We start from the raw sequence: 12,769 nt of genomic DNA, 5'->3' as shown, positions 1-12,769 counted from the left end.
AATATAATAAAAGTTGACATTCGTCTATGTTCATAAGAAAATTGGAGAGTGGTATATATATGATCTATTAAATTAGTCAATATGAGCATAACTTATCGTAATTGATATATTCTTTTCTCCTGCAAGTTGTTCAAATTTAATGCTCGTTTATAATATGAATTGATTAGGCTTGTTTGTATGCAATATTGATTAGGTTTATTGGTCGAGTAGATTCTTAATGTAAGGAGCTTACTTTTTCTTTAAAAACAGAATAGCTTTGAAAACATTTCATCTATAAAATCGTTATGGACTTAAACGTTCATTAACCTTGAAAACATGGTAAAACTATAATCGATATAAAAGAAAAACATTTGTACATGACCTCCTTAGTGCGACCTTTGCTTTTGTCGGGAAAAATGACGGAGTGATCCCACCGTTGGTGGGTCTGAAAATAAAACTTCATGCAACATGTTTTATGACTAGTGTGATTATTTTTCATAACTGTTTTCGGGCTCGATTTTTTTTTTTTTAAGTAGGATTGGATGCATAATACTTCTCTGTCCACACACACATGAATCCATTAAGCAGACTTGTGTACGTGCTGCTAGGTATGACTATGGGTTAGCACACGCTCAATTGTCAAAAAATGTACGAGGTCCCGCATTAAGAATTATGGTTCAATGAGATGATACATACAAGTTCCTATGAAACATATATACATATTCGTGGAATCATTCATGTTTAACAAATAAGAATCAATAAATAGGAAGTACATGCATCACAAAAGTTTATTAGCATATCATATCATAAATAATAACACGTAAATAAGTCATACGTTACACATTATTCATGCGCCAAACAACTCGTCCAACCTAAGTTGAAGACGTTCCAACAATAAACTCCCTTACAATTTCAGACTCAATTTGGTGCTATCCTAAACGTGCTTTAGCCAACTATTCTTAGATTCTTCACATGATCCATATCTATCCATTCATAAAATTGAGTTTTAAATCTATCTATGAGTCAACATCATTAAATTATTCTAAAAAGAATTCTAAACCGTGTTAAATATTATAAATTGTCCAAAACAATGCCGTTTTCTAATCTTAATTGGATCGAAAATACTTCCAAAAGTGTAAAAAATGGATAAACTAAACCAACTGAATCCAAAACGAGCCAAGAAAGTTGACTATAAAAATGTACGTAATCGTCTTTAAATTTATTCTTTAAAACAACATTAATTCCTCCCAATTTTGGACACTTTCTTGACATTCTCTAATTTGTTGTCTTGTGTTCATTGTTCATCGAAGAAAAAGAAGAGAAAACAGCCAAAATATGAAGGTTGAACTTTAATGGAGTAGTTCTCCAAGTGTCACCATCTCCCTATTTTAATGACTTTATGAATATGATATACACATACAAAATTTGGTAACCCACTCTCACTAACAAACAACTTTGCAACGTCTCACGTTCAAAATTTAGATTAGGATTCGGACTTTGAGTTTGACAACTGATGATATTGCCCGTTTTGACCCCTTACGTATCACCAATCAGGATTGAAAACCTGAGTTCAACACCTGATGTGTAACAACTCAAGCCCTCCGCTACTAGATATTATCCGTTTTGGCTCATTACGTATCGTCGTCAGTCTCACAATTCTTAAAACGCGTTGATTAGAGAGAGATTTTTACCCCTTTATAAGGACTGTTTCGTTCTTCTCTCCAACTAATGTGGATCTCACATGATATAATCTTGACATTCTCCTGTGACATAGTAACGTTACTTATTTCTTATTTCTAAGAGTGAAAACTATCCCCACAGACCAACGCCCAACATAATTTTGCTCCAAAAAAAAAAGCATATTTAACTATCATATTCTCAAAATCGCTCTCTTTTAGATGGGGTTTCGGTTCAATCCTGTGCTCAAACGTCACAAATTCAAATATGTAGACCATGACATACATTGTCATTAATGTAATTTCCTTGTATTCCTCTACTATTTTGAACTATAGCATGACATCTCTCTTACTAAATGCTATCGATTTCATTGCGTATTATCATTGTCTACTACTCTCTTCTCCCCCTCGATCTTAAATCGAGGGAGATGAGCAAACACCAGACGACTACACTAGCCACGGACTAACTAAACCATTTTTTTCAAGCTTCAAACGTTCAAATGTCGAGTTTAAAAATTCAAGGATCTAAATACAACTGAATCCAACCGTTACGAACAAAAGTGTAATTTTTTTAATTAGTAAAAGGGTTCTTATAATTTTGCATAATCTTTGAGAAAACTAATTCTCAAATTTCAAATATAAAAAAAAAAAAAAAGATTTGAAAAGACTAAATCTAAAGGCGTTTGGTTGAAGAAATTGAAGAACAATGAATGCACGTAAAGAAAGCACATTAGAGTTTAAATTAATTAATAATTTAATCCTTTTTATGACTATTTCCTTAAACTTCCAATTAGTACCACTAATCATCTTTACCCAATTATTAATTCAATTTTAAATTAACTTAATCATGATTTGGATATGTGGTAGGTAAAGACTTCTCCTTCTCCCCCTTTAATTCTTTTTATTATTTATTTTTGTAGATAACTTAACGCTTTCAGTTTCACACCGCTCATCGATCTTTTGAACATCTTAATAATTACTGATATCGACACATGATAGATTCATGAATCCATGCATCTCGATTGGAAAAGAATCAATAAAAAAAGAAGGAATTGGGAATTGATCGATATATATATATATAATGAAACAAATGAAAAGGAAACGAAAGATGAAACATAAATCATGTATCAACCAATTCAAGTCCTCTCGGGACTTGCTTAAGAGGAACACCCTATTGGCTCGACCCATGAACCAGCTAAGATCTTTCTATACAGTAACAATATTTTAGTTATGAAGTTAGTGAGACCCCATATCAGTTTGAGAGAGGAACGAAGCATTCCTTATAAGTGTGTGAAATCTCTCTCTAGAAGATGCATTTTAAAACTGTGAGGCTGACCACAATACGTAACGGGCCAAAATGAACAATATTTATTAGTAGTGGGCTTGAACTGTTAAAACATAAATCACGGATCAACCAAGCTAAGTCCTCTCGAGACTTGCTTAAGAGGAACACCCTCTTTGGCTCGACCCATGAACCAGCTAAGATCTTTCTATACAATAACAATATTTAGATATGAAGTTATTGAGACCCCACATCAGTTCGAGAGGGGAACAAAGCATTCCTTATACGTGTGTGAAATCTCTCCCTAGAAGATGCATTTTAAAACTGTGAGGCTGACGACGATACGTAACGAGTCAAAACGGACAATATCTCTTAGTAGTGGGCTTGAACTGTTAAAACATAAATCACGGATCAACTAAGCCAAGTCCTCTCGAGACTTGCTTAAGAGGAACCCCCTATTTGGCCCAACTAGCTAAGATCTTTCTATAACGTAACAATATTAAAATATGAAGTTAGTGAGACCCCACATCGGTTAGAGAGGGGAACGAACAATTCCTTATATAGAAGATGCATTTTAAAATCGTGAGACTAACGACGATACGTAACGGGCTAAAACGGACAATATCTATTAGTAGTGGGCTTGAACTGTTACCACGAGGCCATAAGATTTTGAAAAAAAAATATTAATTTCTTGTTTAAGACGTAATTAATCGTATTTTCTTTTCATTTAATTATCTAAAACCAAAAGTGGGGAAAAATAATATAAAAGAGAAATCTTGAGTAGGTATTGCTTGACAAAGATGGATCTTCGTTGTCAATTTCATTAAGAAATAAAAAAAAATTATTCTTTTTTATTATCCAAGAACACAAATATTATTCTTTTTTTTTTTCTTATTAAATATAATAAGTGAAAAACAATTAAAACCACAAAAACATAAAGCAATAAATAATTTATCAACATTTTTTTTTTACTAAGAAAATAGTATACGACAATAATTATTGAGCTATATTTACAAGTTAAGTACGGTTGACTTTGACATTCAATATGTCTGTTTACGTATATATATTCAAAATATTTACTTTGATCACTATAATTTCAATTCGAGTTCGTTTTAGTCACTATATTTTTAAAACGTCTAATGGGATCGATATACTTTTAGAAATTGACTACGTTAATCCTCGTCTTGAAAATTTTAACACATAAATAGAGATATCTACGCAGCAGTAGCGTAGAGATGGGGAAGCCTTTTTTTGTCTCTGGCCTTATCATCTTTTTCAATCTTTATCTAAGTGAAAATTTTCATTTATTGTTATCAGAATCAGGGCATATATTTTTTTACGGGAAGTTCGTGGGAATTGGGTTCTTCGTAATTTTTTGAAAAATTAAGTAGAAACGAGAAAAATATAATTTTGAACCTCGACTCTATTTACTTAATGGGGGAGAAATCAATTCACCATTTTTCATTTAAAACATAAATTCTCTGTCTGGTTCAAAGTTAAGGCTTGCCGAACTTGGACTTGACCTCTCTAAACATAAATTAATTTATAATATAATTATGTATTGTTCGTTTATTTATTTATTTTTGGTAAAAAAAACTTAAATTCCAAGCTAATTCATTAATGGAAGTAGGTGGGAGGAAGAAAATGTCAAGCTTAAATAATGGAATCCACGTTCAAAATTTAATAATTTTATTTGCATGTGTGAAATCAATAAAATTTTCAAAAAATTTTAAATTTTAAATAAGAAATGTTAAAAATTTTATGTCGGGAAATAAATGGATAAATATATTGCTTGAGTTTAATTTAATTCGTTGACTTTTATTTTAGTTTATTTTAACTAGTTGACCTTATACATGTTGGAAAAATTAAATGGTAAAAATTAAATAAATTTGAAAAATATTCCACGAAAAATCATCCAAAAAACAAATATATATATATATATATATATATATATATATATATATATATATATATATATATATAAAATACATATAATATAGTCCAATTATATGAACATTTTACATTTTAATATTGTATGAGTTAGGTAAATTAACAAATGATCGTTAATAAATAAATAAATAAAAAAACAAAAGAATGAGATTATCCAAGTGGAGCCCGCCCAAACTTGCTATATGCGATATGATGTTGTCTACATTGACTGTCTCATGGTTTTAAAGCATGTAAACAATGTGGTGTCTTTCAATTTAGTCTCTAGGGGGCTCAACGTTCTTGCTAGCACACCGTCTGGTGTCTAGCTTTAATATCACTCTAACAGCTTAGCTTAAGCTTACCTTTAACAAATATCGTCCGTTTTAGCCCGTTACGTATCGCCATGAGCCTCATAGTTTTAAAACGTGTATGTTAAGGAGAGATTTCTAAACTTTTATAAAGAATGTTTCGTTTCCCTTCTCCAACTGACTTGAGTTCTCTCATCACATATGAATGTAACCAAGACATTCTAAGCAACCAAAAGGTAATATAAAAAAACCTTTAAATTGTAAAAATATAAGCTTTAAAGTTTAAGATTTTATTAGAAATAAAAAAAAAAAAAAAAAGCTTTAGAATTGTTTATTTTTATATTTAGTTGAATGAAAGAATTAAATAGATAATATTTAATTTATTAGGTGTTAAAAATGATGTAATTGCATTTTTCTTTGATTAAATAAATAAATAAATAAATAAATAAAATGAGATATATATATTTTTTTTTATTAAAAAAGACCAGATCTTGTACTTTCAATATAATTTAGTCTTAATTAAATCCAAAATAATAAATAAATCAAAACTAAGCCACCAACAACAACAATTAATTAATTAAAAAAATAAAATAAAAGGAAATGACGAAAGTAGACAAAAGAGGGAGTTGGTAGAAGGAAGCTGAGAAAAAACAGATTATTATAAATGCTTTTCGGATCCATTTTATTCTCAGCTCCAAAAAAAGAAAAAAAAAAAAGAAAAAAAAAAGAAAAAATGGAGGTTTGGGTATGGCTGGTCGGAGCTTTGGTCGGTGCATACATTTTTGTGTTTGGGATTCTCAGAAACCTTAATCAATGGCGGTTTGTCACCCGACACGGCGGCCGTTACAATCTCCCTCCCGGCGATATGGGCTGGCCGCTCGTCGGAACTCTTCTCCCCTTTCTTCAAGCTTTCCGATCGGGTCGACCCGATTCCTTCATTCATCACTTTGCCTCGAAGTAATTCTCTCTCTCTCCCTCTCGCCGGAGTCTTTGGATCCCAAATTCTTCTTAATTTCTTTCAATTTTCTAAGTTTTTTCTATTTATTTAAAAATTTTAATTTAATATATTTTTATTAGGCGGCGAACCAAATTTTCAAACAACTTTTATCAAATAATGAACTTATTCGACCCAAAATTTTATTCAATTATTTTTTTATTTATTTTTAAATATGTAATTAAGATGGAGTCAATAATATTAATTAAAATCATTTTTGACACTTAATTGAAGAATAAATAATAAAATAAATATATAATAGTGGACTTCAATCTAGTTTTAGGAGAATTTATGAACCAATAAAATACTCTATTTTTTTAATTTTTTTTTAAAATTTAATCTCAGTACGAATTAGGTTCTATTGATTGAGTTGGAATGTGTGAACGAACTAAATTCATAATTTTTTTTTTAATTTAACCCAATTTTTTGGTTTGGTTGATTGAGTTTGAATATATAAACAAATTAAATTCATAATTTTTTTTTTAAAATTTAACCCAATTTCTGGGTTTAGTGGATTGAGTTTGAATGTATTTTTTTAATTTAATCCAATTTCTGGGTTTGGTTGATCGAGTTTGAATGCAGGAACAAACTAAATTCATAAAATTTTTATTTTTTTAATTTTAATTTAATTTAATTAATTGAGATAGGTCGATTGAGTTTTTTTTAGAATTTAATTTTTTTTAAGGTTAATAAAATTTTCTATATTGTGGGTTTTTTTATTTATTTATTTATTTTTATCACTTTTGATCCAATATTAAATTAAAAAACATAGTAAAAAAGGAATTAAAATTTAATTTAATTTTAAAAAAATTGGATGAAATTTCAGGTATGGGAAAATAGGGATGTACAAGACATACTTATTCGGGAGCCCAAGCGTGATCGTATGCGTGCCGGAAGTGTGCCGGCACGTGCTAATGAACGACGAACAGTTCGCCTTCGGTTACTCAAAAGCCACCAGAATCCTCACCGGAAGCAAGGCTCTCAACACCGTCTCCAGGCCTGAGCACCGCCGTATACGCCGCCTCATCGCCTCCCTAATCAGCGGCAACGATGCGCTGTCCATCTACATAGGTCACGTGGAGGGGATTGTGATCACGTGCCTAGAGGAGTGGGCCACCATGAAGAAGCCGGTCGAGTTCTTGTCGGAGATGAAAACGATGGCGTTTAAGATTCTGTTGCATATCTTCATCGGAGCTAATACGGCGGCGTTTATAGATAAGATGGAGAAGCTCTACACTGATTTCCACTTGGGGTTCATGTCCTCCGCCGTCGATATTCCCGGAACTACCTTTAGCCGAGCTCTCAAGGTAACTTCGTACAAGATCGAACTTTCAACCTTAAAAAAAAAAAAAAAAAAAAAAAAAACTAAAAGATCAAAACACTAACTATATGTGAGTCGGGTCAAGTTGAGAGATTCAAACCATCAATTCTAACCTTCTAATCGATGATATATACACGATGCTAATAGAGCTATGCTAATGTGAGATTTCACATCGGTTAGGGAGGAGAACGAAACACTATTTATAAGAGTGTGGAAACCTCTCCCTTTTAGACGCGTTTTAAAATCGTGAGGCTAACAACGATACGTAACGGGCCAAAACGGACAATATCTACTAGTTGTGATATTGGGCTGTTAGAAATGGTATCAAAGCCATACACGGGATGATGTGCAATCAATCTGGGAAAGGAATGAGTGTCAGCGAAGACGCTGGGCTCTAAAGGGGGGTGGATTGTGAGAACCCACGTAGGTTGAGAATAAGAACGAAACAACCTTTTTAAATGTGTGAAAATCTCTCTCTAGCAGACGTGTTTTAGAACCGTGAGACTAACAGTGATACGTAACGGGCCAAAACAGACAATATCTGCTAGCTGTGATATTCGACTGTTACAAATGGTACCAAAGCCATACACGGGATGATGTGCAATCAATCGGGAAAAGGAATGAGTGTCAGCGTGAGGACGCTGGGCTCTGAAGGGGGGTGGATTGTGAGATCCCACGTTGGTTGGGAATGAGAACGAAACCTTTATAAAGGTGTAGAAATCTCTTCCTAGTAGGACGTGTTTTAAAACCGTGAGGCTGACGGCGATACGTAATGTAATATCCCACATTGGTTGAGGAAGAGAACGAAACACCCGTAGAAACCTTTCCCTAGCAGACGCGTTTTGAAACGGAAGCCCGAAAAGAAATATAAGTTTATGTTAAAAAATAGATTTTGGTTTTATATACTATTTTTTTTTTCATTTATTTGAGGAACATTCATAGTCTTACACAAGTCAAGGAGGTGGAATTAAGGGTTTAAAGATTAAAGTAAGGATTAAAATTAATTTCCACGTAGACTTATTTATTTTATTTTGATTTAACACGAAATTTTGTAGAGTATTTTATTACGTGTAAATTTGTATTATTTTATTTAATATTAAATTTATAAATGAGTATGAAAACGTAACGCATCTTAAACATGAAAATTTAATTTAATAACGAAAAGCCGGAAAATCTGACTCATGACATTCAAATGAATTTGTATTTATTATAAAGTAAATAAAATAATAATAATTTATTTTTAATTTTGAGTTTTTTCAGATAAATTAATAAAAATATTATTAAATTTTGATTACTTTAAAACATATTCCAAACCTTTGAAAAAAGTCTTAAAAAAATTATTTAAAGATAAGTACTAATGGTTTCCATTAAGAATATTTTTGAAATTTTTTTTAGAGCTTAGGCTCAAAGTGGACAATATCATACCATTGTAGAAGATCGTGTTCGTCTAACATCGTATCAGAGTCATGCCCTAAACTTAGTCGTGCCAATAGATTGGTAAATCCTCAAATATCGAACAAAGAACTCCAAAAGAATTTGGAGTCAGGAAAAGAAGCCAAGCCTCGATTAAGGGGAGGTGTTGGATGATGGAAGTCCCACATCGACTAATTTAGGGAATGATCATGGGTTTATAAGTGAGGAATACTAACTTCATTGATATGAGGTCTTTTGGGGAAGCCCAAAGTGAGAGTCGTATCTATCTAACAATTACTACAAAATTTAAGGATATTTTTATTAGTTTAATTTTTTTAACGGTTAATTTTGGTTTTTGTATTTTACGTAACATGCCGAACACATGATATACACATGTGGGATGAAAGTCCAACATCGGCTAATTTAGAGAATGATCATGAGTTTATAATCAAGGAATACTATCTCTATTGTTACCAAAGGCATGAGAGCTTACACTTAAAGTAGACAATATCATATCATTGTGGAGAGTCGGGTTTATCTAACATAGTATGAGAGCCATGCCCTAAACTTAGCCATGTCAATAGAGAATCTTCAAATGTCGGGATGAAAGTCCCACATCGACCAGTTTATAATCGAGGAATAATAAAATTCTTATGGGTTTTTTTTGTAATGTAAATTTCAGGCAAGAAACGAGTTGATAAGGATCTTTGAAAGTGTTCTAAAGGAGAAGAGGGAGAATTTGAAGAACAAAGTGGAAGAAAATAGAAAAAAAGACATGACTGATTTGCTGTTAGAAGTTAAAGATGAAGAAGGCCATGGCTTAGATGATGGCTGCATTATTGATCTATTGATTGGTTTCTTCTTTGCTGGCCATGAAACCTCTGCTCATAGTATCATGAGGGCTATCATGTTTCTCTCCGAAAATCCCGAAACCCTTCGTAAAGCTAAGGTTCGTTTCTTCTTCCTACGTTTTCAACCCTCGTTTAATAACCACATAAAGATTCGATTTTACGAGCGAACCAGTATTCTCACTTGATGTTTGGTTCTTTATGGTTTTTGTTAAGGGTGTTTAAGAAAGTTGGTGACTCGAAAAACTCGATCAACTTAATCTAACCCGTATGAGAAAGATTCGATTTTTACGAGCGAATCGATATTCTCACATGATGTCTGGTTCTTTATGGTTTTTGTTAAGGGTGTTTAAGAAACTTGGTGACTTGAAAAACTCGATCAACCTAATCTAACCCGTATGAGTTTGGTTGGGTTATTAACTTATACCGGGTTGAATCGAGTTTAAATAAATAAAAATTAATGCTATAATATAATTTTTAACTGTTTGGAAGGTAATTTTTTAAAATATAGGTTGAATTTGAATGGTAAATCTATTTTAAAGTAACATGAACCAATTCAACCCAAAAAATTTATGGTTGGGTTAGGTTAGATTGAGTTCATTATTTAAAGATCGACTTGTTGTGCAGGCTGAGCAAGAGCAAATTGTGAACGCAAGGCCAGCTAATGAACGACACAGAGGCTTGACCATGAAGGAAATCAAACAAATGGAGTATCTTTCTAAGGTTGATTTTTGTTTTGTTTAAAATATTATTATTTTTCGAGATTTATCTGGAACACACTATAATAACATGTTTTTTTTGTGGCTTAATTAGGTGATCGATGAGACATTGAGGAAAACGAGTTTGGCCTTCACACTATCGAGAGAGACGAGAAGTGACGTTAACTTAAATGGTTCGTGTAGGGTTTCATAATTTGTATTTCATTTCATGGATCAAAATAACTCTTTTCTTTGCATTTTGATTAACCATGGTGATTATTTTGTAGGCTACACCATTCCGAAAGGATGGAAAATCCTTGTTTGGACGAGAGCGGTTCATATGGATCCTGAAATCTACGAGAACCCCGAAAAATTCGACCCCTCTAGATGGGATGTAAGTAGATGGGATTTATACTACTCTCCTAATACATACATATTCCCTTCATTCACCCCACTTAGTTGTACGTTACTACAAAAAAGTAGGGTTACTGGTCACTGGTCTCGTTAGTTGTGAGATCTCACATCGATTGGGGAGGAGAATGAAACATTCTTTATAAGGGTGTGTAAATCTCTCCTAGCATATGCGTTTTAAAAACTTTGAGGGGAAGCCCGAAACAGAAAGCCCAAAGAGGATAATATCTGCTAGTAGTGGGCTTAGCAGTTACAAATGGTATCGGAGCTAGACACTGGATGATGTGACAGTGAGGAGACTGAGTCCCAAAGTGGGGTGGACATGAGGTGGTGTGCCAACAAGGGCGCTGGGCCCCAAAGGGGGTGGATTGTGAGATCCCACATCGATTGAGGAGGAGAACGGAACATTCTTTGTAAGGGTGTGGAAGCCTCTCCCTAGCGCATTTGAAAAACCTTCGAGAGGAGGTCGAAAGAGAAAACTCAAATAGGACAATATCTCCTAGCAGTGGACTTGGGCGGTTACAAATGGTATCAGAGTTAGACACCGGACGATGTGCCAGCGAGGGAGCTGGACACGAGGTGGTGTGCCAATAAGGACACTGGTCCCCAAAGGGGGTGGATTGGAGGGTCCCACATCGATTGGAGAAGGAAACGAGTGCCAGTGAGGATGCTCGGTGGATTGTGAGATCCCACATTGGTTGGGAAGAGAACGAAACATTCTTTATAAGAGTGTAGAAACCTCTCCCTAGCAGACGCGTTTTAAAAAACTTGAAAGGAAACCCGAAAGAGGACAATAATATCTTTCTTCAAAACAAGATATCGAGTCGGGTTTTACATTCGATTCGATTCGATGAATTAAACGTCTTATATTTTTGTTTTTGGTTTCAGAATCCAAAACGAAGAGCTGGATCATTCATTCCTTTTGGAGCAGGAATGAGGCTATGCCCTGGAATTGATCTTTCCAAGCTTGAAATTGCCATTTTTCTTCACTATTTCATCCATGGTGGCTTCAGGTGTTCTTCAAAGCAGTGTTCTTGTTCTTCATTTATGTCAAAATTAAACCAAAAAAATCATTAAAAACTTGACTTTTGTGTTGTTCTTGTGCAGACTTGAGAGAGTAAATCCAAATTGCCCAGAGAATTATCTGCCATTGCCAAGGCCTACAGACAACTGCCTTGCAAGAGTTGTAAGAGACTCATAAACGTTGAAATCAAAAGAGATCGTATATGCATATATATAACGTTATATAAATAAATCATCTCAATTACATGCTAGAGATGAAAGCCTTGTTAATTCTACTACAACTTATAGAATATTCATGCAAAAGATGCATGAAATCGAGCCCGACTTGATCGAATGAGGCAAGTCTAAGGGGAAGAATAGCTTAGATCGAGCGATTGGTGGATCTAGAACTTTATATATTCTAAGGAATATACGTTAATATTAGCTTAAACAATAAGTGTAGTCAGTCTCTAAAATTTTAGATTGGTATATTATCGTACCTAAGCTTTTAAAAGTTTACGTGTTACGTTCTTGAGCTTTTAAATTTATACTTGTTAAATCTTTAAGTTTGATGTATTCTCGAGAGATATTATATGCGCTGCTTCTGCCCAATGAGGCAAGAAATTGTTTTGCTACCCTGACCCTATCGTGGATTCGTTTTTTGGTGAGATTTTTTGACTTTTGGGCTAAACGGAGTCGAGTGCGACTTTTCTAAGAACAACGAAAACTATTCCGTCACCAATATATTTTAAAGTTGGGTGATGTGAACAAATTTAAATATATATGTAATAAATGGTCAAACGATACAAATGAAAATTAGGTTTGTATTTAAGATTGTAATAACTCAAAATTAAAAAGAAAAAGAAAACAAAAGTTGTCGGAGTTGGGTTGAGATGTCTTTAATTTTC

The 12,769-nt window shown here is 33.2% G+C and overlaps 1 protein-coding gene across 1 annotated transcript; it reads left to right on the top strand.

The window, feature by feature from the left end:
* Positions 1–5,867: 5,867 nt before the first annotated feature.
* LOC111811924 (7,8-epoxymelianol synthase CYP88A154) lies at positions 5,868–12,375 on the top strand. The gene is made up of 8 exons (XM_023698989.2): positions 5,868–6,131; positions 6,995–7,475; positions 9,585–9,851; positions 10,378–10,473; positions 10,564–10,642; positions 10,736–10,842; positions 11,748–11,872; positions 11,967–12,375. Exons 1-8 carry the CDS (start codon positions 5,908–5,910, stop codon positions 12,058–12,060), a joined length of 1,473 nt encoding a protein of 490 aa, XP_023554757.2. The 5' UTR covers positions 5,868–5,907; the 3' UTR covers positions 12,061–12,375.
* The last annotated feature ends 394 nt before the right edge of the window (positions 12,376–12,769 follow it).

The sequence above is a fragment of the Cucurbita pepo genome, chromosome 15 (genome assembly GCF_057944985.1).
Source record: "Cucurbita pepo subsp. pepo isolate OVF chromosome 15, ASM5794498v1, whole genome shotgun sequence".
Taxonomy (NCBI): domain Eukaryota; kingdom Viridiplantae; phylum Streptophyta; class Magnoliopsida; order Cucurbitales; family Cucurbitaceae; genus Cucurbita; species Cucurbita pepo.
This window is presented reverse-complemented; position numbering and strand designations above follow the sequence as displayed.